Here is a 23726-nt window from a genome sequence, read left to right on the forward strand (position 1 = left end):
ATAATCAGCACTGAAAGTGTGGGTTTAGATTTCTACACGTATGATTGTTAAAGTTCTACATTTGTGAATACGTTTCTATATAAGATTGCATGTATATGCGACACTTGCTCTGGTCGCTTCTAGGTTAAAAAGCAAAGTGTAATGTGTGTTGAACATCTGACAGTTTACAGATTCAGACTGCGCAGGTTTGACGATAAATAAAAGACATGGAATTATTATTCTCAGTTTAGTACTGCACAATGGGTATTTACAGTCACAGCAACCAAAATAATAAAGCATGTGCAAAGAGAGCAACCGAGTAAATGGCACCAGATAAAATGTACAGGCTTACGTGCTAGAAAGAACGGCAGTATCGACTCTCACATTCCTTGGCTGGGTCTGGTACTTCATCAAACCCCACAGTCCAAGCTGAAGTGACACCAGCCCCTGAGGCAGGAGTTGAGGAAGAAGAAAATTAAAACAATTCTATAACACAACTCCTAACAGTACAACCACCTGATTAGAAAGCATGTGTCCCTTCACCCTCCCACAAGACACAGCTCTGCTTCAATCAACACATTGCAGCTTAAAAATAGCAAGGCAAACAGTATGCTTGATGCCAGCCTCTTCACTGAGAGCTACTGTAGCGCAGTCTCACACACACAGTGACCTCTGCACCTCCTGACTGAGCAACAGCAATACAGTCAATACAGTATTAAAAAACAACACCACCTGCACTGTACACTGTAACAGGACCGCCACATTACTTCTTTCTTTTGTTAATCAGCTGGACATACTGCAAACACCACTTGTATATACACCCTTAAAGGGAAGTCTCATTGTGGCTTTTGTAAGATCAACACCACATGTAAAAGCGAGCAGGTACAGTGTCTTCACAGCTCACAACTGCGGAGCTCCAAGACACCTCCCTCTTGAAATCCTCTGGGGTCCCCAGTTTGGAGTACTGATGGGATTATGCACGTATTTCAAGGTGAACCAGTGGGATTCTTCCTCAAGGCAGCAGGGAGGGACTCATTAGAGGCAGTGCAGTACATGCATTTCCCACACACTGTCTCGACTGTGTAGGTCTGCTGTAGCTGGCTGAGGTCTGATGGGGAAGATGGTCTAAAAACTCCACTGGCTTGGAATGGAGTGCAATTAAAAAAGATCGCGAAACTGGGCTTCTGTGGAAGGCTCAGCTCCAACAGAGACTACGACAAGTATAGCAAAAAGCATTGAGGGTATAGAGAGCATCACTTGCTGGAAAGCTCATTTCTTAATATATAAAAAATATGATATTTAAAGTAGGAATGTTAACGAGTGTTACACTTTTAGAATTTTCTCTTAATGTTTAATCATTGTCAAAGACATGCATGTCAAATGTACAGGTCAGCAGCAGCGTTTACACAACAGGATGTGTGCAGTGTGAGGTTATTTATTCAAAATCTCTTCCATACAAACACACACCCATTCTGTACGCATGTAGTCTCATCCACAGTGATGCAGTCAGGCATCATAAACCAGTAACACCACTCAAATGGAGGGCATCACACAATGGCTTTTTCTGATTGGTTACAAAGCACTAATCCTACTCTACCTTTCCCAAGTTAACACCATGTGCTTGTAGTCCAAGATTACTGCAGATTAAAGCAAGAATGAAGCACTCCCAGTGTTTACTGTGTTCCATTCTGTGCTGGAGATGAATATGACATGCTTTCACCGCAAGCAGTCTTTACACAAACTGGATGGAATATATAATTCATGCTGCAGATGTGTTCCAGACTGCCCCTCTTTGACTCACCACTGTCATATGTATATAAGACTAGGCTGGCTCTCATTAACGCATCGTAGGCTTTTCTCATTGGTACGGTTTTCTTTTTAAGGCTCATCAAGGTTTGGTAGCTCCTTACCTGAATGCTCTGGTGGAGAGGACTAGCACTGGCTATAGTTTGCGCTCTCGGAATGCTGTTGGTTCGGCAGTCCCAATGGGTTTGCACGTGTTTGGGAGAACGCTTTCACCCGTCATTTCCCAAAAATGGGTTTTTTCTTTAGTCCACATTAACATACACATGCATCTTATTTATGCTGTTATTTTTTGTGGGCTGCTGTTTAAGTCTGAAACACAGATGTATTTATTGTGTTGCTTTTACCTGCAATTATTTTATTGTCTAACACAAAGGTGCGCAACCAAACTTTTATTACAGAAAATATACAAGACAATTAAAAACAAGGTATCAATACAATATGCTTACCATATACAGACGCATTACATAATAATACAAAGCGAATGAAATATCTGCTTGCCGATGAGGTGCTCAGTTGCAGCAGCCAGGCAGCAATGCTGTACGAGGCACAGGGCAGCGACGTCAGCTCCCCAGCCTGAGTCTTATGCTGGAATAGCTTCTTTCAATGCAGTGGGTTGGTGCATTTGAGAAAGGAGAGGAACACTCATGAAATTTGTTAAGTTGATGATAAGCAATTCCCCTCCGCAGTACAAATTAAAACGCTGTGCTGCTTTATTCGAAAAATGAGAAAAAGCAAGTCAAAGTTACAAGAAATATTTATATTGACAAGTAAAATGGAATAAAGACACTGGGCCGCAGGCAGATGATCAATGGGCCGCGGGTTGTGTGTTCCTGGGCTAACAAGACTGCTTTGTAAACGAGCCCTCGTCTCAATGGCTAATTCTTCTGTATAAATACAGTTTAGAAATGAAACAGTGGTAGCTCATTAGTAGCAGGTCTTTCAGCGCTGCTACCGTCCACACTGTACAGGCTTATATTATGCACTGCTGTTCTGGCTCACTGCCAAAGATGGTACAGTGTTTGTCTCAAAACATCAATCTTTCTGTGGCTTGAGGCAAACCACTTACCTCTCTACACAAAACACTGATTTTCCCCAGGCGGAGACTTAAATGGAAATGCCTAGTATATTATCCTTTAAAAAAATAAATAAATAAAATAAATAAATAAATAAATAAAAAAAAATATTCAAATAAATTCCAGTAAAGCTTTAAAAAAAAAAAAAAAAAAGTATATATATTTATTATTATTATTTTTTTTTTTTTTGCAGCAGTTGTTGTTTTCTGTCCTGATAATATCAGAGTTTGGAAGGAACAGCGATGATGTAACCCTTACACAATGGAACGGCAGTGATGTAACCCTTACACAATGGAACGGCAATGATGTAACCCTTACACAATGGAACGGCAATGATGTAACCCTTACACAATGGAACGGCAATGATGTAACCCTTACACAATGGAACGGCAATGATGTAACCCTTACACAATGGAACGGCAATGATGTAACCCTTACACAATGGAACGGCAATGATGTAACCCTTACACAATGGAACGGCAATGATGTAACCCTTACACAATGGAACGGCAATGATGTAACCCTTACACAATGGAACGGCAATGATGTAACCCTTACACAATGGAACGGCAATGATGTAACCCTTACACAATGGAACGGCAATGATGTAACCCTTACGTAATGGAACGGCAATGATGTAACCCTTACACAATGGAACAGCAATGATGTAACCCTTACATAGACATAGACAAGACTTCCATTGCATAGCAGTTTGATCCATTCCGAGTTTTACACACCTGAGCTTGTTACCTATACACTGTGACTAATCAAGCTCGTAGTAAAATCTGAAATGGGTGAAACTGTTATGCTTACTGCCATCCCCAATATTAGTAGGACAATAAAATAATGACAGATAACTGCGTATCTGAACTGTAATCAAACCGATTATACGGCAGAATTGCAATTACAATCACGCCGAGGATCAACTGCAATTGCACTGGAATTGCATGAATCAGGAATTGCACAATTGCAGTAGTAACTGAGCCCAGGTCTGGCCCACAGAAAGACAATGCTCTTGTGTGTGAACCACATCTTAAATGTGGGAGTGCATTTCATTTACTCTTTAAAAGGCATCTCAAATGATCCTCATAGCCTAGCATGTCACTCAGACTGCAAGGCAAATGTTCCAGTCTAAAAGTTCCTGCTACAGCACAATAGAAGCCAGCAAGCCAGGAGTTTTCAGAGGATGAGCAGAATCAGTCAAGCATCCCAATTCCTGTTTCTTGCTCTGGGACAAATTCCACAACAGAAGCAGTCAAACTCAGTACTAAGCCCAGAAAACACTCTCCCCATCGTCAGAAGTGCAGTTTAAAGAGCTTAATCAACATTGACAGAAGAATGAAAACAATCACCAGTCAACTGAATGAAATTGACTTATGTCCATCACAGTGTTTCACGCACTCCTGCAGAGCAATGTCTAATACAGAGGCTGGTTTTATATGAATTGTAATCATTTGAGGAGCCCCTTTAAACGGTAAAGAAGTGAAAAGTCATTGCAAACCTGTCTCTGAACATTGTGCGATTTCCCTGTGTATAATGTAAGCTCTGAATCAACGCAGGGTCCATGAACTCTTCAAATCAAGCTGCACAGAGCTGGTGCACATCAGCAGTTTGCAATCACCAGCCTTGGAATTCGACCTGCCGATGCGTGGGTATGGCGCTTTGCCATCTGTGAGAACTGAGCAAAACACATACCATATCAAGCTGTTAATTATTTTTGCTGAACTGCCTGGAACCTTCTGCAGTCTGTGCCTCCTTAGTATAGCAATTCATGATTCATTTGCTATGTGGGTTTCTGCTGACCTTGGTGAAGTGCAGAAGAAACACAGCTGTTAACTGTTAATGGCTGATTGTTGTTATGAAGAAAACTAACCTTCCAAGGCTGTGTCCTGGGTTAACTGGTAAACCAGCGCAGTCACCTATCTGACCCTTTGCTTTGACACACTGCAGTTCCAGCTTTGTTTGCATATTGCACACCCAGATGTTATTAACACGGTACAATCTGTGTTGATTATTCCTCTGGACGAGTATATAACATAGCATTTTCCACTTCAGGTGCGAGCGCTGAATGAAACGCAAGATATGCTTCAAGTTGAACTGCTTTAAAGTCAGTTCGAGCACACCTTGCGATGACGAGTGTTTAAAGTCGGATCCAATCAGAGGACAGGTTTCCTCTACAGCTCGCCCCGTACTGTACTGTAACATGGCCAGTGCACAGCTCCAGGCATGCAGTTTCCTACCACAAAGCCCCGTCCTCTCCCTCAAGCTGCTTGTTCTGATCACATCAATCAGCAGTGCTCCTCTCCAGGACTGAAGCGCAGTGGATCATGAAGAGAGCAGACAACAACCTCACATGACAGACTACTCCAGGGAGACTGCCTGCGCTTTAATAAGACACACAGTGGAATCTTGTACTGTCCAGAGCAGCACCTCGGGACCCCCAAACAAAGTAAGAGGGTCGTTCTGTTGTGATTGATCCTGTTCTGTTAATAACCCGTTCATTGCTGACAGTAAGCGAAGATGAGAGACTGATGCTTGCAAGCTTTTTTTTTTGTTTCATGGATGTATTTTTGATTTAAATCAGGGCTTTCACTCCAATTACAGATTCCAGCAACCAATCAACACACAAGATGCATACAGTACTTAACCATTTCAATCCTGCAGACCTGTAAACATGTCTAGGACAAATACCTCCACTCAAAATGGAGCCCTATATTTTTTAAGGCATTGTAACATTGTAATTGAATTAGTTACAGTAGGGTTGAAACCTTGAGAACGTATAAGAATGCAGACCTCATTCCCACATGCACAGATAGCACCGGATTTCAAATGCTGGAGCTATAAAGAGATCTCTTCAAATTGACACTGTGGAGGATGCTGACTATAATGAGACCAGAGAATGATGTCAAGATGATACAGGGGAGCACGGACCACTCAATCACAAGGAAATCTGCATCATTTGACTTCTGAGCACAGGCTGACTGATTTTGCCTTCACAAAGCAACTAGATAAGCTTCTGAAGGCATCACCAGTATCCTTACGCACAAGATCAGTGGTTAAAACACAGCCCCTTTAATATACAGCAAAAGCAATCATTGATCGCTTCTGTTAAAGGCAGTTAAATGGGGGGAAGCGCTAATGAAATCATTCAATAAATCAACTGTCAAGCACCCTTTAAAGCTGTGCTCTGGGTGATGTCATAGGGAAAGGAGGCTGGGATATTTAAAATATTAAGAAGTTAGTAAGTGAGTGAAGTTCACATAGCCTTTGTTGTTCTCAAAAGGATATCAAGCCCTAAAAGCTATTGACCTGACTTTTACAAACTTTTTTTTTAATAGTATTTAATAATGCCGCCCCCCCCCCCCCCCCCCCCCCACACACACACACACACACACACACACACACACACACACTGTATGCCCCCACACACGCAGACACACTCCTCAGTTTTCCATTAGTATGAATGACATCTCTGTCTTCCCAGTGAGTGACAGGAACGACTGCCCCAAGGTACACTGCGATTTGTTTTTCTCTTGCGTCTCAAGACAGCATGAGGTCTGTGCTAACAACACGATTGAGAGCCAGGCAGTCAATCAGTGTTGGAATAAGACACAGGCTGGTTTGAAAACAGGGTTAGGAGTACAGTATTCAGGGCTGCTTTTCTGTTGGTTTTGCATCATTACCATGGATAACATGAAGGTAATCCGATTCCTGCGGAAAGATTTAAATACATTAGCTGCTGGCCCAGAAGCAAGTATAGCAATGACCATCAAACTAAAAGACAGTCAAGCTCCAAGCACACTGCTACTGCCTTGGGACTGTAATAGTTTAGCATTGTTTAAACACTTTGCCAGTGTTATAAGTTTAGAATTGTCCCTAAATGATAAACTCTGCACATGCAAACATGAGGGAAAGCTGTAGTGTTTACACAGTAGGATATGCACAGTGTACAGTTCTGTTACGTGAATCTGCAAGCCCATGTAATCCAACCCCTTATTGGGTGAACTACAGCACAAGGCACTGCTACTGTTCTGTATTACTGCAGTACGTCAGCAACACACACATGAGAATAACAGCAGGCTTTGTGGGTACTAAGCTGAGCTTCAAAGTAACTAGCTTACAAAATAATTCCATAAATCACGGTTCTCAAATGTGCAGTTTTGAAAGAAACACGTTGAACTGCAAGGATTGTGTTAGCTTCAATTACTTGTGCTAAATGTTTAGCAGCTACAGTAATAAGTGTTTTTTGTGGACCTGCTTTCAGGTAATCAGGCCATTTCTCCATTTCTGCTTCTCCTTAATGGGTTCATTCCACTCAGTCATTAGGAATAATTCCAACCCTTTTTACAGGTTTCCCAGACAAGTCTGAATGCCCTTCCCATTGTGATGGAGCGAGTACAATGATACACCACGGTCTCGCTGCACAATGTCTCCAGCTCCTTTCTAAAGGGCAATTACAGCATGCTTCCCTTCCCCTGTTGGGAACCCAGCACACAATACTGTTCACCCTTTCATCTGCAACACGGAATTACATCCAGCAGCCCGGGCACTGCTAGAGCACTGTCAGCACAGGGCAACAGCATGACTGCAGTGCAAGAATTCAAGGGGCCGCTAATGAATCGCCAATGCATAGTTTAATGTACCTTTTCATTTTTAATTAGTTGCCAATTCACAAAGTGCATCTTGCCCTCCATTTTATAACTAACATTGCCATGCAGGTGTGCACACCCCCACATATCTAAGACTTTAATCTTCTAGTTACCCCATGAGGCACATAAGAAGTAGAGATTTTTTTAAATACTCTGACGTCCTAACATTTTAAATATCTGGAGGAGTTTAGATTAACTGGGGAAGGTAAGAGAAGTCCATCTAATCTGAATGAGACTTGTATTGTAATGTACTGTAAAGCAGGATTCCTCAGTGGCTGTGCATTATATTATCATTTGCTATATGATAAGTGGCAGTGTAAGGGCAGTCTGAGCCGTGGCAGTGTAAGGGCAGTCTGAGCCGTGGCAGTGTAAGGGCAGTCTGAGCCGTGGCAGTGTAAGGGCAGTCTGAGCCGTGGCAGTCCGAGCAAGGACAGGTAGAGCGAGGACCTTTTCTAAATCTCTCCCAGTGGCTACTAGAGGCCTCATTCCAACTCTTAACATTAGCTGTATTTAAGTCACGTTATAAAGGTGCTGTTGTTTTAATTAGGTGCTCTACTGTATGTGATTAGCATCAGCTGAGTGCAGTTCAATTGAATAGAGGTGGATTTGCAATTTGATTGGTTTCCACACAGTGTTTTGATCCTATTGAAGTGTATTGAAACTATTGTACAGCTTAAGTATTTTCTTTAGCACAGTTTAGCATAACAGACAGTCAGCCTATTTGTGCGCCAGCACGACGCTGCAGCCAACCACACGGATCATCTTACCTGTTGACTCCCAGCCAAAAACCTGGACAAGTAAAACACATGCTCAGAAATCATGGTTTTAAGAGCATGGGTGAGGCCTGGAGGGTTTTTATTGAGAACTACTCCAACATCTTTCCTGCTTTCACAAAGCTTGCAGCAACTGCAATTCCAATACCTGTACCTGGGGTACCAGCAGAACGGGGTTTAGCCGAGTGTCAGAGCAGACAGCAGACCAGCAAACACTCTGGTTTACATGAGGATCATATAAAACATGATTTCAATGGAAGCTCCTGAGAATTATTTAGACTTTGATTTGGAAAAAACACAAGTCATTTTTTTAACTTTTAAAACAGCAAAAATGTAATTAGCTACGATGTCGACAGCTCAGGTCCAGCAATGGTCTGGCATCAGGAGAAGATTCAGGTAGCTAATGAGTGCCTGCCTTAACTATCTTTCCTAACTGTGTGTGTGTGAAGGTGAACTTTGTGAACTCTGCTTACACTCTGTTTTCCTAACAATATCTAAACACTATTAACTTCCAGGCGTGAGTTCCAGTGCTGTTCCAGAGTTGAAAAACATCCTCCCACACCTTGCAGCGGCGCTTGAGCGCAGCGTTCTCAAGTGTGCTCACAATATTTGTTTAACCTTTGTTGAACCCTACAACTGTATAATGTAAATAAAAGAGCAGGAAGGTCGGAGACATGGAAAGGGAAGACAGTTCAAACCCCTGATATATCAAGGTTACTGTACCCTGACTAACCCAACAGATAAACAGGGTGTTCTTTCCTCTCTCATCACAGTGCTGTACCGCTATGCAGCACTGACCCATCTCTATGTTTGCTGGTCTGGTAAATAACACACAGCGTATGCACCAGCGCTATTACAGTCTGAACTTCAAAAACCCACCCATACTTCAGGCATAATGTATTATTCACCTGCCCCATTAAAATGTATGTCAGGCAGCCAGCTAGGTAATTACAGAATACATGTTCATCCCATTCCCTACCCAGCAAGCAAAATCTGCAGTGTCTACAGTCCAAGACCAGAGCAATAGGGCAGGGAGGGGAGAACAGGGGGTGGAAATGCAGATATAGAAAGAGCAACTGCAAGGAGCTCTTTTTAAATTGCACAGCACTTGGTTGTTAACCTAGTGCACAAACACACACACACACACACACACACACACACACACACACACACAGAAGCACAGACATTGCATAATATGAAATCCACATCAGGAGGATTACACATTCACGGGCAAGCAAATATACTGCAACGCCTGTGTCTCTGTTGCTTTGCTCGGTGTAGGTTCAGCTTCTGAGCTAGACAGTGTTTTTGCCAAGCATCACGCTGCCAGTCTATAGTTAGAGCCCTGAGAAACCTGGAATCACGGAATTCAGAAAAAAAACCAGAATTAGGCACCCGAGGACATTACCACAAAAACACTTTGAAACAAACAAAATATACATTTTAAAAATGACATTGAAATAGCACAGTGCTTGTATGACAAGAGGCTTCAAGAAACACGTCATGGGAACGCATGCAAAAAGTATTTTTGCACCTCTCAGTAACTACACACGAGCGTGATTTCACTGTAATAAAGCACTGCCTCTCGTGCCGCTTCACCTGCTAGCTACCGTCATCACCTGGGGGAAAGCGACTGCCTATACCTAATGTAGGGTCTAGTTACTGCATGTTTTTCTCCAAAGTTCTCGGGGAGATATTACTAAGTGCCTTTTTAAAGTGGTTATTTTTTTTTTTTTAATGTACAATGTTCTTAGTTTGTTTCTATTACATTGTGCCAATTTGTACCCTTTTTTCTGAAAGCACTTTGATTAAAACCGTTTAGAGTTTTGGGGGTTTTTTGGTCATATTTTTTCATGCGTTTCTAGCTTCATCGTTGCTGTCAATGTATCAAACACCAGTGGTTATAAAAAACAAACTAACTAACAAATTACTAATTTTCAAAACCGAAAAATCTGAAATCAGGAAAAAAATAAATCAGAAAATTCTAAATAAAACGGATTTCACGGGGCCCAATACAGTTTGCACCCAGATCTGTTTGGCAGCCGGGTGATTACGCAGCAACGTTTAAAGGGGTTATGAATCGATGAATTGCCATACTTTACATGAAACATTTGTGGCGTTGTAGCGTTTTTACTGTGATCCATGACTAAGCGCACTGCACAGCTACGGTAGCTGCAGTCCAAACAGTTCTTGAATTAGGAATACAAATGTGATTTATAGCTGGTATGTATATATGCTTCCCTCCTATCACATTTAAGCTGTGTCTGTTGACCAAATAGTCCATCCTTAATAGAATAGACTAGCAATACCCGTGCCTCTGATTAATGGCTACTGCACATTATCATGACAGCCATCCATTCCCTCACTTTACCAATCATACAAACCCCATTCCATTTGAATCAATTCCAACACATCATTGATCAAAACTGCAGTTAACAGTATTCTGTTAAAATAAGCTTCCCACAGTGGCAACAAATTACTTACATTGAAGTCCCTGTCAGTCAACTAAACTGGCTTCAAATGAAAGCAACTGAACAATCACCACAATTATTATATCTCTAAAACACCAATTCCTCAGAAGGAATTGGAATTGGGAATTGATTTAAAGAAAAGTAATTGGAAATGGATTTTGAATTGAAAAAAAACAAAAAAAAAAACAAGAATGGACCCTGACCCTGGTTGTGGCATCATCTACTTTTTAAAACCAAACACATTCAGTACAGCAGACTGATGCAAACACACACAGGTCAGCAGAGTGATGCTACTGATGCAAAATCATTCAGTACAGCAGAGTGATGCTACTGATGCAAACACACACAGGACAGCAGAGTGATGCTACTGATGCAAAATCATTCAGTACAGCAGAGTGATGCTACTGATGCAAACACACACAGTACAGCAGAGTGATGCTACTGATGCAAAATCATTCAGTACAGCAGAGTGATGCTACTGATGCAAACACACACAGGACAGCAGAGTGATGCTACTGATGCAAACACACACAGTACAGCAGAGTGATGCTACTGATGCAAACACATACAGTACAGCAGAGTGATGCTACTGATGCAACACAGCAGAGTGATGCTACTGATGCAAAAACATTCAGTACAGCAAAATGCAAAACAACACAGTACAGCAGAGTGATGCTACTGATGCAAACACACACAGTACAGCAGAGTGATGCTACTGATGCAAACACACACAGGACAGCAGAGTGATGCTACTGATGCAAACACATACAGTACAGCAGAGTGATGCTACTGATGCAAACACACACAGGACAGCAGAGTGATGCTATTGATGCAAACACATACAGTACAGCAGAGTGATGCTACTGATGTAGTGACATTCAGTACAGCAGATTGATGCTATGGAATGACACGGCACTGTATTGAATTTAATTATACAGTACTGTGCACAGTGATACAGTAAAACTACAGACTATCACTGTGGGATTCTCAGAACCCAGACATGCAGCAGTAATGCCAGCAGTACAGAGGGTCATCAGTATCTCCACAATGTCTGCCCCAGCCCCCAGCCCTGTAACATTATCTGCACTGCAGATCTGTACAGTCCGAAATACCACGATCAGTACTGCATATCTACTCAGTAAAAAATACAGGTGAATATATAGGCCAAGTTACCATGTTTATTAAATCAACCAACGGTTCATAAGAATTCTAAATTCTGGTAGGGAAGATGGGCTTTACTTCAGCAACAGAACCCGAAGAGGAGGGCTCAGCGCCTGGTAACGCTCTCCCCGGGCAGTTCAATGTCCCAAGCTGATAGGTCCTTAACTTGCGATTACAGACCCCATTTTGGGTGCAAAATATCCTTCCCGTGGAAATTCACAGGCCCAACACAGTACAGTAAAAATTCACAGGTCCAATACAGTACAGTAGAGGGCGAAATACTGTTACACCTCTCACTTAATGGACACTGTACCTTAGTAATACAACATTGAAAGATATCACACCTGTATCATCAATGCTGGTTGCCAACAAGAAAATGCTTAATGTCCTCAGCCTAATACTCAGCTCTTCCTTGTTAACTGTGGTATTGTGGAACACGATTAGCACTCCTTGGTAGGTTAATAGAAGCATGATTAGAGGTTGTGTAAATCTAAAACACTTGGGCCCTCGTGTGTTACAGGAAGCACGAGTCGGTATTCCAGCCCCTGGAGGGTGGATATTCTGCACACAGGGTGTATACACAGCTGTACTGCCTCTCAACACAGCATTCAACTAGAACTTCAAACACAACTGGGAGGGGAGACAAAGACGAACACACAAATGCTTCAGCTCACTCCTTCATCAGTGTTAACAGGACGGAACACAAAGACGCCTTTTCCCGAACAGGAGCAGTTAAAGCCTGGTTCCAGGAGACCTGGTTTGAGGTTGCTGTATCAACCCCAAGTCTCCCCTGGCGTGGCATGCAGGGGTCTGAAACCTAGTCTCCTGAAACCAAGTTCCAATCCACAAAGTGGTTTTGTGTTCCCTCAGCTTTACTGTATGCAGCAAGACAGGACAGGACACTACTGCTGGACCTGACTGTATCAGAACTACCAAATGAGGAATCAATCATTCTAACATAAGACTGATGAAGACATGTGTGTGTGTGTATGTTCTCAGCCTACCACTGTACACCATGCTGTGACTATGGGGCGGTGCACATGCTGCGATTCTGTTTTGTTTCTTTCAGCAGGTGAGACAGTCTTTAGACTTGAGGCTCAGACTGAAAAACAGCGAGGACGCTATTAAGGAAAAAGCATCTTCCTTTAACACTAACTTGTAAAACCTCCATGACAATTTCCCATGAATAGACATTGAGTGCACAATGTAGACTACTGCATGAATCAAAAGCACCACCTTGAAATGCAACCTATTCTACCGGTAAGTGAAAACACAACATATGAGCAAGGGATCACGTCACAACATCTGTCTATTATAATGCAGTATGGGCATGACCCCCATTTGCCTCATAATGCCATTATGCCAGTGCTTGTGTAAGGCAGAACACAAATAGCACAGTCTCTCTCTTACAATGTTACACAGGGGCGGGGAGCTTTATACAGATTGAGTGGGATGAACATGCAGAGCTGCACTATTCTGTACTGGGCAGAGAAAAAAAGAAGGTCCTGTCAGCTTTTCTCCTTTTCAAGTGTCTGTTTGAGTGTGTTAATGTCCCCTGCGCTGACAGCGCTGTCTCCACCTCTATTGCAGCCTGCTGCTTGTGAACATATCCTCATACCCTCCCTGCCTTACCTCGGTGGACTGCTGATTAACTGCAGGCTGTCACAAAGCAACCAACTGACTGATCAGCAACCGTTGACAATATTCTGACTCGTTACTGAAACACTGCCTGCCTGTGTGCAGGAAATGCTCTGCCCATAGGAACGGGCCTGGCGAATAGGTAGAGTTAACCAGTTTCTTTCAGTCTCATGATTGAATGTTTAAAAGTGAAGGATCCTAGATTTCACCTGCTATAGTACTGCATCTGCGTGGGGTCCCAAGGCATGCTACCTCGGAGCTGGATAAACAGAGTCATTTGCAAAAAGTCACTGATTTGGCGAATGCATGGTTGAAAGTAAATTCTACAGTAGTCCTATGTTTTCCTCTATAAGGGCTGTTCACTAATTAAACGTGTAACCCATCATAACTGAAATACTAAGGGAGCACTATACAGAGATATAGCACAGATACATACATTTCTGATCCATTAAAACACAATGTGCTTGCAAGTTTAAAAAATAATGAAAATACAGCATGCAAGACCTAAAAGTGCCACAGTCCAATCAAAGTGAACAACCCTGCGAGGGTTAGGGTTTGGGTTCTTGGATTCTCTTAGACACAGGCACCATATATTATACATAAGAGAAGCCTGCTGAAATCAACATGCATAATCACCATTTTTTTAAATTTTTTTTTATAGACCAACACTTGTAAGTGTCAACAGCTTAACATTTAATTGAAAAAATGTCTGATTCTATAAATATCTATACAAAACTCTACAATAAGAGTAGAGATGTATTCATTAATTCCCAAGTCTTACTAACTCCATACGGCTGTCAACTGCTTGGCGACACCTAATGAAATCATTCAGCCAGTTTTAATGATCCAAGATACACTGCAGTGTGCCCTGTCACACCTACTGCCTGTTCTGTACTTGCAGCGCTAATCTGAAGTCAGGTTCTCTCATTCGATTTACTCCTGATCTGAAAGCCCTGCAGGTGCACCACTATATATTACCAAGTGTGGATTTCTCATCAAGCACATTGCTAAGTTACAGCAGACCCCCAGAGGCTCCTGTTAGACAGTAGATTCATTTTAATTGTAGTAACGATACTGTCGTCATATAAAAAGCTCGATCCAAATTGTTTCCTTCTGCTTTACTGCTGCTGGTCTTGTAAACCGTGCTTCAGAGTAGACCTGGGGTCAAACAGAATTACAATCACAGCAGCATTGCTTGCTGAAATTGCAATTACTAAATGCAATTACAATTACAATTATGCTGCAGTAATTACAATTGCTAAATTACAATTATACTAAAGTAACAAACAAGAACATTTCAGAACCCCGACCCTTAAAATCATTCACATTTCAAAACCAGAGGGACTGACCAATCCAAAAAACACAAGAACATTTCAGAACCCCGACCCTTAAAATCATTCACATTTCAAAACCAGAGGGACTGACCAATCCAAAAAACACAAGAACATTTCAGAACCCCGACCCTTAAAATCATTCACATTTCAAAACCAGAGGGACTGACCAATCCAAAAAACACAAGAACATTTCAGAACCCCGACCCTTAAAATCATTCACATTTCAAAACCAGAGGGACTGACCAATCCAAAAAACACAAGAACATTTCAGAACCCTGACCCTTAAAATCATTCACATTTCAAAACCAGAGGGACTGACCAATCCAAAAAACACAAGAACATTTCAGAACCCCGACCCTTAAAATCATTCACATTTCAAAACCAGAGGGACTGACCAATCCAAAAAACACAAGAACATTTCAGAACCCCGACCCTTAAAATCATTCACATTTCAAAACCAGAGGGACTGACCAATCCAAAAAACACAAGAACATTTCAGAACCCCGACCCTTAAAATCATTCACATTTCAAAACCAGAGGGACTGACCACTCCAAAAAACACAAGAACATTTGACCCTTAAAATCATTCACATTTCAAAACCAGAGGGACTGACCAATCCAAAAAACACAAGAACATTTCAGAACCCCGACCCTTAAAATCATTCACATTTCAAAACCAGAGGGACTGACCACTCCAAAAAACACAAGAACATTTCAGAACCCCGACCCTTAAAATCATTCACATTTCAAAACCAGAGGGACTGACCAATCCAAAAAACACAAGAACATTTCAGAACCCTGACCCTAAAAATCAGTCACATTTCATTGTTTTGTTTTTTTCAATCTGAAAAACTAAATTAAAACCGTAAATAAAGATATGACAACAATAAACTTCAGGAAGAACTGAAACTTACTGTCTTGAAAGCTTTCAAAATGGATATCCATGGAGCGGACATGCTCTTGCTGTGGCGGGCACTCCTGAATTGTTTTTTTTGTTCGATGAACTCGTTTGATTTTGCGGGGCTCATTTCAATGTGTGGGGCTGGCAGGGTTGGCCTTTTTTTTTTTTTTTTTTTTTGTGTGTGTGTGTGTGTGTGTGTGTGTGTGTGTGTGTGTGTGTGTGTGTGTGTGTGTGTGTGTGTGTGTGTGTGTGTGTGTGTGTGTGTGTGTGTGTGTGTGTGTGTGTGTGTGTGTGTGTGTGTGTGTGTGTGTGTGTGTGTGTGTGTGTGTGTGTGTGTGTGTGTGTGTGTGTGTGTGTGTGTGTGGTCTTTCCACTTATTTCCAAACCGGCAGCCTCTCTCTTTAACACCTGGATCTAGTACAGTATGGTGAACTCGGGTTCAAGTAGCAACTATCCATCACGCAACTTTATTTAAAAAAAAAAAAAAAAAAAAAAAAAAAAAAAAAAAAACACTAGAATTTTACCCGTGGGAGACTATACGTATAATCGTGTCCAATATATAAACATTAAACAATAACACTAAAATAACAACAACAACAACATTTTGGTTTCTATCAAAACAGTTCTGTTTTAGTGTGCTCACACACACTGATATGTGTCATATATTATATTAATATACCATGAAGATTGAAACAACACAAGAGGTATCCGAACAGTACAGGCAACACTACACTAACATCATCATCACCATCATAATAATAATAATAATAACTCTCATTCTAATTCATAATAATACCTCACAGATAAACTGCACGCTGCCGTGTGTTGTTATATTAGTATACACAGACAGATTGTGTTGTATAATGGAAAAAGCGTAGACACAGATATAAATATGCTGGTTTGAGCTCAAAATGATTCCAATATATCATTGTTCCTTGTTCTCTATGCAATAAATACGAAAGAGTGACACGATCGACCTCGCCACTGTAAGTGCACTTTGTTTACACATTATAATTAGATGCACAATTAAAAAACTCACGTTTCCTCCCGCTTGAAGACCTCCCCCTGGTTGCGCTCCCCTCGCACAGGCTCGGGGCGACTGCGCAGCTCGATCACACTCGCCGGGGCCGCAGAGCTCTGCTCGCTGAACTGACCCTCTCCGCCAATCGAAAGCCACACACACGCCGTCTATCATAAAACGAGCTGGAATGGGCCAATGCCAAGGCGCCAGGGGCGGGCCGTGCCGTGCGCAGGTGAGAGCTGAGCGCTGTGTGAAACTGCCTGGTCGGTATGGCATACCTGTAGAGGCTGGATGTGGAACAGCACGGCTTTTACAGTCATTACGACGCTTTTGGGTATTTAAAAAAAAAAAAAAAAAATTAATAAAAAATACAAATATAACATCATGCCTTTGCAGCACATAAACAATTGACCTGAGTTGGCATGCATTATGTTGTTAGCGGCACATCCTTATAGTTTACCGCATTTGTTATAAAGTTTAATTACTGTACTGAAAAAAAAAATAAAACCAGCAGTTGTTTTCATTTTTCTAAGTCGCTGCTTGTTGCATTATGTCGTTAGATTAAGTTAGGCGCTAGGAGGGCAGCGCTGTGTGAGGGGTCCTGGTGGTCTTTCCCCTCTGTGTTCAGGAAGCTGCGGTTTCTAATATTCTGGACTCGTTCGTTCCGGAATACATTGTGCTTCGATGGCGGATGAACAAGAGCTGGAAAAGTGAGTAAAACGCGTGCCCTGTGTCTTGTAGTTTAACACGCAGAGCTAGTCTTTAAAAAGGCGAGTTGAACCAGTGTAGCTGTTGTCTGGCTGTTTGAGGGGGGGAAGGAGCGGTGGGTCTGGTTCAACTTCACTGTGAATCACCATAGCAACCGAGCCATCGTGTCTAAGGTCGTGTCACGGTATAACAAATCGAAAATTCAGCCTTACACGTCAGGTAGTCAATATGACAGTACTAAAGAAACACGTCCTAACAACACAGCTTCACAATCTTAATATATACTAGTAGATCTACGAAAAACATGCACATTTCGTCTCGACTTGAGTGCTGTTTCGAGAACTCGTTGTTTTGAGTTATATTCGGACTAAAACGAGTCTCCAGTCAGTATCACGAAGGATGGTACATTTGCGTCTGGTTTTACAGAACCCGATTATTACTAGCACTAACGTGGACTACTCTACTTCAATACCTGTTACTTGGATAAGATAGTCCAGTTAATTACTGTACCCAGGATCAGCGAAGCCGGACATTACATGCAGAAGTTTTGATTTTGGGCTTTTTGACGGCTGCAGTTATCTTCACTCTGCAAAAGTTATCCCAGAATAGTTTAACGGGTAACACTCAGTTACACCACATGGAAAATCCGTACTGTATCGGTAAAGTAATCGCACAAACCAGTTTTCTTTCTTCCCTTACCGAAATACTGAGTATCAATGTGACCTCACAGGTCACAGTGAGACAGCCGGTATCATCAACTGCTGTATTTAACCACAAGGTTACACCTGTTTAACTTTAGTGCATTGTACAGAGTGTGTTAAACACACGTGTTCCAGGTGGGTTTAGAAGATATTGTATAACCCTTATACCATCCTTGAGTTTGTACTTGTGTCAAATATATTCCATGATCGCCCTGAGTGCTTTGGAAGCTGTACGCATTTGTGGTTTGCTGCACTTTAAGGGGCATCCCTTAAACAAAGTATGTGTTTTTTAAGTGTGGCTGCTTCAGTTTGTGAGTCCGCTGCAGTATAATCCGGCCTGCAGTCAGTAGTGAAAGTGTTTAGTGTTTACCCTTTGGCTTGAAGCTTCCTCCATTTCGCTTCTCTAAGACAGCCCAGAAGCAATTGCCACTGAAACAGGCAGATCTGCGAGAGTTAGTAAAAGTCACATCAAAAGCAGCTTCAAGTATGGACTGAAATAACAGCTGCACCGCCCTGGTGGTCTGGTGTCCAATTGTTCAGAACGTTTGGTAACTAAAGATGTCATCTGAAACCGCCCGTAGATGGTATAAATTTCCCTTAATAATACAGATGTCTGCATACTTGAGATTACTGTGTCTGCGGGCTGTGAACTGGCTTCTCTCTAGTATAGCCCAGTGGAAGGAGAGTTTCACTGCTGTAAGGGAAAGCTGTGAGCAGACAGAGCTGTGTGAACCGGAGGGCTTGTTCCGAGGAGCTGGAGAGGGATCAATTACAGCAGTTGCTTCTTCCCTTGATTTATGTCTCTTAGAACTTCAGCTGCTTCTACCAGGTTTCTGTCTAGTTGTGGATTTCAATGTTTGTGCTGAGTATGAATTCTACATCCTGTTGGGCAAAATTGGAACAAATTCCCCTTCTACTTATTTGAATACTGCAGTGACTGCTGCTATGATCGTTTTAGAAGAGAAACTGCCGTGTCTGTCTTTTAATGGTGTCGTGAGTGCTGAGACTACTGTAAACTAAAGAGACAGGTGAAGTGTGATGCCTTGTATTTGTCTCGATTTTCTAATTGAAGGCAGTAAATAAAACATGTGCAGTGTATTACCATTCATGGACCAAAAACACACTAATTCTAAAGAATCTTGTGTGCTGTTCGTGAGTAATCCTCAAACTCTGATCTTTCCCAAGACTAGACTTGTAAAATTATCCTAACCACTTCTGATTTCCACAGTCTAGCCGGTAAGCGCAATGCAAGTGTAAGATTGTGAGCTGAGGATCAGGGTGTGAGGAAATCAGACTTGCAGTACCCAACAAGAATAAACTTCCTTTATTTCTTTTTAAACAGGAAGGCTGTGGAAGAGCTTCTCAAGGAGGCAAAGCGTGGTAAAGTTCGAGCTGAAACCATGGGACCTGCAGGCTGGTAAGATGCTGCAGAAGAATACCTCACTTCTGTAATGCATGTTCCCTCACTGATGAGTCACTGACCAGGAAAGCCTGTGGCAGACTTCTGTATGCTGTCAGCTCAAATCTACCTACCTGCATTGCCATATCAATGCAAATGGTATGGTGCAGTAAAAGCCTGTTCAGTTTTAATGAAACTTGACGTGGACAATAGCACAACATATTTATATCAGAGTCTGGGGTTGTATGAACACATCTGCCCACCTGTCTGTATGTGAGACTTTTCCCAAGTTCGTTCAGTGTATATGCCGTAGGTGTTGGTGATCTCTACTTTTTCATGTTCACAATAGCACTGATTCTGACAAGCTTGTTTCTAAATGACAACCTGTGCTTTCCAGGGTTTCGCTTTAAATGGCCTTGAAAGGGTAAACTTGTTCTGTTCCACAGCACCTAATTGCTCTATTACCCCTACAAGCACCAACCTTTTTATATAAGAAGCTGAACAGTCTTGACAACTTGAAATGCATTATTCATAATACAAGGCACGGCTCCTCTAAATGCCACTAATTGAGTGGCTTTAGCGTAATAAACTGTGCAACACACAGACACATTAATCATACTGGCTCAGAGGGGGTTTCTTAACAGCCTCGCTCTCTGCAAACAGCAGGACAGGGAAAACAAAGATAATGATGGGGATAGCTAGGTGGCTGTACAGCGTTGGTTTCGACAGGTAATGTCTGGGAGACTTCACAAGTTAATCATTACAAAGAGAGAATAATACTGCAGACTAATCAGCAGGAGAGTGTATAGGGCATTCATTGCATGTTGTAAATAGAACAGCATTATTCACAGACAGCTTGACCCACTGGTAATATCAAACATGCCCTGTAAACCTGTTGTCATCTCAAGCATTGCAAAGCCCTTCCCTAATGAATGCATGTGACTGATAGTTCTGTTCTCTGCAGCCTTCTTGCTTTCAGTCTAGTGCTGTGTGGTTTAAAGCGTTATGTTTTTTGTGTAGTTTTTTACAGGGTCTCACAATGTCATTTTAGGCATTAGTCAATCTGTGACCCCTACATACATTTTAAGCCCACCCTACAGGAATGCTTACATGGGCGATGCAAGGAGGCAGAGGTTGTTAGCTTCTTCAGAGTGACATCTTAAATTGCATTATAGCATTAAAAAGCACCAGAATGGAGATGATTAAAACATATCACATTTTTACTAAGATTAAACAAATCAGATGAGGCGACCGACTCATCTAGAATAGCAAATGTATTAAAATCTTAATCTGAGAACTGAGCTTATTCTAACAGCACTTGTGGCCCTTGGGTTAACTCCAGTTGCTCATCACTGCTCTGAGGGTAATAACCATGTCTTTACTGGGAGGTGTCTCGAAGCCTTGGCTTGGTTATGACCCCTTCGGTTCTTTCAAAATATTGGAATTGATTTTGTGCAGTATTGGTCTGCAGCCAGCCTCCCACCCCAGTGTTACATCCTCAGTTTGCTTTTATTTTTATTTGCTAAAGGGTTTAAACTTGGCACAAAGTAAGAATATATTTTGATACGTTAGGAGACATTTGCCAATACATGATGAGGCATTGATTAACTATACAAAGCAAGACACAAATATTCCAAGCTGATTTGTATTTATTTGTTCTTTTGGTTGCTTCCACACTGTAATAATGTGGACTCTAACAGAAGCACAAGACTCAAGAAACAAGTTTCAGTGATTGACCTGTAGATTAGGGTTGCATCGGGGTAAACGTGACCCTTTTTTGTGTTGCTGTATTTTCTTGTTCATGGATAGAGTACTGCACAGTGTTTCACAAAGTACTAGGAGGAGTCCTCTGAACGTACACTAGATGGCATGCAAGGAAAGTCTTAGAAGGCTTTTCCAAGACAGTGTGCCCTGCTGTGTGGCAGTGAAGGGCTGAAGGCTGATATTTTTCTTTTAAATGAGCTTTTCGAATTTGAAAGGGTATTGTCACTGGCTTCGGGCTTCACTGGTTTCTTTCTTAATTTAGGGTTAGTAATAATCAGGGTTAAGGGTCAATTCCTGTTTTTCAATTCCAATTCCCATTCCCTCTTAATCAATCCAACACATCATGGATCAAAATTGCAATTCACAGTATTCTGTTAAAATGAGCTTCTTACAGTGGCAACAAAGTACATAAGTTGATTTCACTGTCAAGTAAATTAGCTTCAAATGAAAGCAGTTGAACAATCACAACAGTTATTATGTCTCCAAAATATCAATTGCAATTCCAAGTCCTTCGAAGGAATTGGAATTGAACATGACATCAGCACAAAACAAGCCAGGTTTATTTGCCTTGAAATCATAAAAAAAACTAAAACATCACCATTTTCTGTCAAATATTTACAATTTAAGATTGTGGGCGTTAGGCAGTGTTTTACTACAGGGAGTACTGTCGCACAAAGTCACCAATACACACCTCTCTGCAATAAACAGTGTCTGTCCAGCAAAGCACAGCGCTCTGACAAACTCATTAACTCAGTCATTCTGCGTTTTCTTTTATTAAAGCACATGTAAAAGCAGGGTACAAGGATTGCTTGTCTCTCCGTTCACTGTCTTGTTTTAGTTTAACATGTCTCATATTTTTCAGTATGTTCTTTATTGGCAGTGTGCTCATGTTCCTCGATGCAGCAGTATTTGCAGCGCTGTACATCCTCTGCCTCACCTGACCCACTTCTGCTATTGTTGCTTTTTGCATACTTCAAAACATTTGTTTTCTTCTGAATATTCATAAACTGATTTACGTTTTCTCCCCATTCCTCATCCATTAAAAATATTATATTTTCGTGTAAGTATTTCAATTTAGTTTTTGATCAAGCTAGTAGTTTCTAAAATGCCCAGCAATTGCCACACTAATCAGACTTTGATTGGCCAACATAATCAGGTGATAATGTGTTCGTGAAGTTACAGAAAACCACGTTTGAGTGTTATTTGATCATCTGACGTCTAAACGTCTGCTGTATTCTACGATATACAGTGTAGAGCTGCTTATTACAATGTCAGTCAAAATAAAACAGCATTTTAATCAAAGTATCGTGTATTTCCTAGAAAATAGTATCGGGAAAATGTTGAATAAATGACAAAAATCAGGTATAAATCAGTAAAAAGTGACGTCCAGTTAAAAAAAAAAAAAAAATCCTGTAAAATTCGTAGTAATCTGGAAACGTGGAACACTAATCATGAAATAGCTTGTATTGTAAGGTAGGCCTTCTTTCTGAAGTTTACCTGACAGCTGCAAAACTTGGGTTTAGTTCATTGTATGTACTCTTTAAAAACATGTTGAATACAAGCATATTGTTTTTCACTTATAAGAAGCTGAGTCAAGTAATCTCAGTAAACTTCTGTCTGCACTAGACTAGACGCTTGTTTCTTTCTCCTAGTGATTTTCTCTCTCTCTCTCTCTCTCTCTCTCTCTCTCTCTCTCTCTTTCTCTCTCTCTCCCCTCTAGGGTGAAGTGTCCTCTGCGCAGCACCAATAAAAGATTTCTTCTGAATACTCTCAGGAACACATTTCCTTCCCGAGGACTGGGTAAAGCCAAGGGAACGGGAGGTAGAAATGAGAGGGATTCGTCTGGGAGCCACCATACAAAGGACAGGTCGAGGAAACCAAGCTACCACCCTTACGAACAGGAGCCCCGCTCAGGCAGAGAGAGGGACAGGTCCCCAGTGAGGAGCAAAGAGTCCAGCAGTGATCTCCACAGGCAGGGCTCCCCACCCAGGAGACGAGACAGTGCTGCCCTTCAAGAGAGCTCCTCTCACAGGGAGAAACACTGAACCACACAGCTCTTCAGTGAGGGGACACACCGGGACAAGGAGGCGCTTTTTTTTTTTTTTTTTTTTTAATTTTGTTGTTATGTTGTTTCTAAAGCTGAGGGAACACAAAGTCACTTTGTGGTTTGAAACTTGGTTTCAGGCCACTGCATGGAACACCAGGGGAGACTCAGGGTTTGATACGGCAAAGTTGCCTCAAACTAGGTCTCCTGGAACCAAGTTTCAAGCCACTGTTACTAAAAAAGAAACAAATATTCTTCAATATTGAATTAGCTAGAAAACAAAAGTAAAATATACCTAATTACA

The 23726-nt window shown here is 41.6% G+C and overlaps 2 protein-coding genes across 6 annotated transcripts in view; one reads left to right on the forward strand and one right to left on the reverse strand.

Annotated features, from left to right (window-relative positions):
* The window catches only part of lnx2a (ligand of numb-protein X 2a), a 43020-nt gene extending 26096 nt beyond the window's left edge, over positions 1–16924 (reverse strand). For 3 of the 5 annotated variants that reach the window (XM_041233175.1, XM_041233177.1, XM_041233174.1), the window contains exon 1: positions 16825–16924. The gene's annotated coding sequence lies outside the window, so the exon portion shown is untranslated. Of the gene's footprint in view, positions 1–331; positions 427–15798; positions 15822–16824 lie in introns of those variants that run through there. The other 2 variants (XM_041233180.1, XM_041233176.1) reach the window with 2 other exon arrangements.
* A 216-nt stretch (positions 16925–17140) lies between these two features.
* si:ch211-140b10.6 (protein POLR1D-like) lies at positions 17141–23678 on the forward strand. Its single transcript, XM_041233181.1, has 3 exons — positions 17141–17516; positions 19558–19632; positions 23099–23678. The coding sequence occupies exons 1-3, from the start codon at positions 17491–17493 to the stop codon at positions 23421–23423; spliced, it is 426 nt and encodes a 141-aa protein (XP_041089115.1). The 5' UTR covers positions 17141–17490; the 3' UTR covers positions 23424–23678.
* The last annotated feature ends 48 nt before the right edge of the window (positions 23679–23726 follow it).

The sequence above is a fragment of the Polyodon spathula genome, chromosome 30 (assembly GCF_017654505.1).
Source record: "Polyodon spathula isolate WHYD16114869_AA chromosome 30, ASM1765450v1, whole genome shotgun sequence".
In the NCBI taxonomy this organism is placed as follows: Eukaryota; Metazoa; Chordata; class Actinopteri; order Acipenseriformes; family Polyodontidae; genus Polyodon; species Polyodon spathula.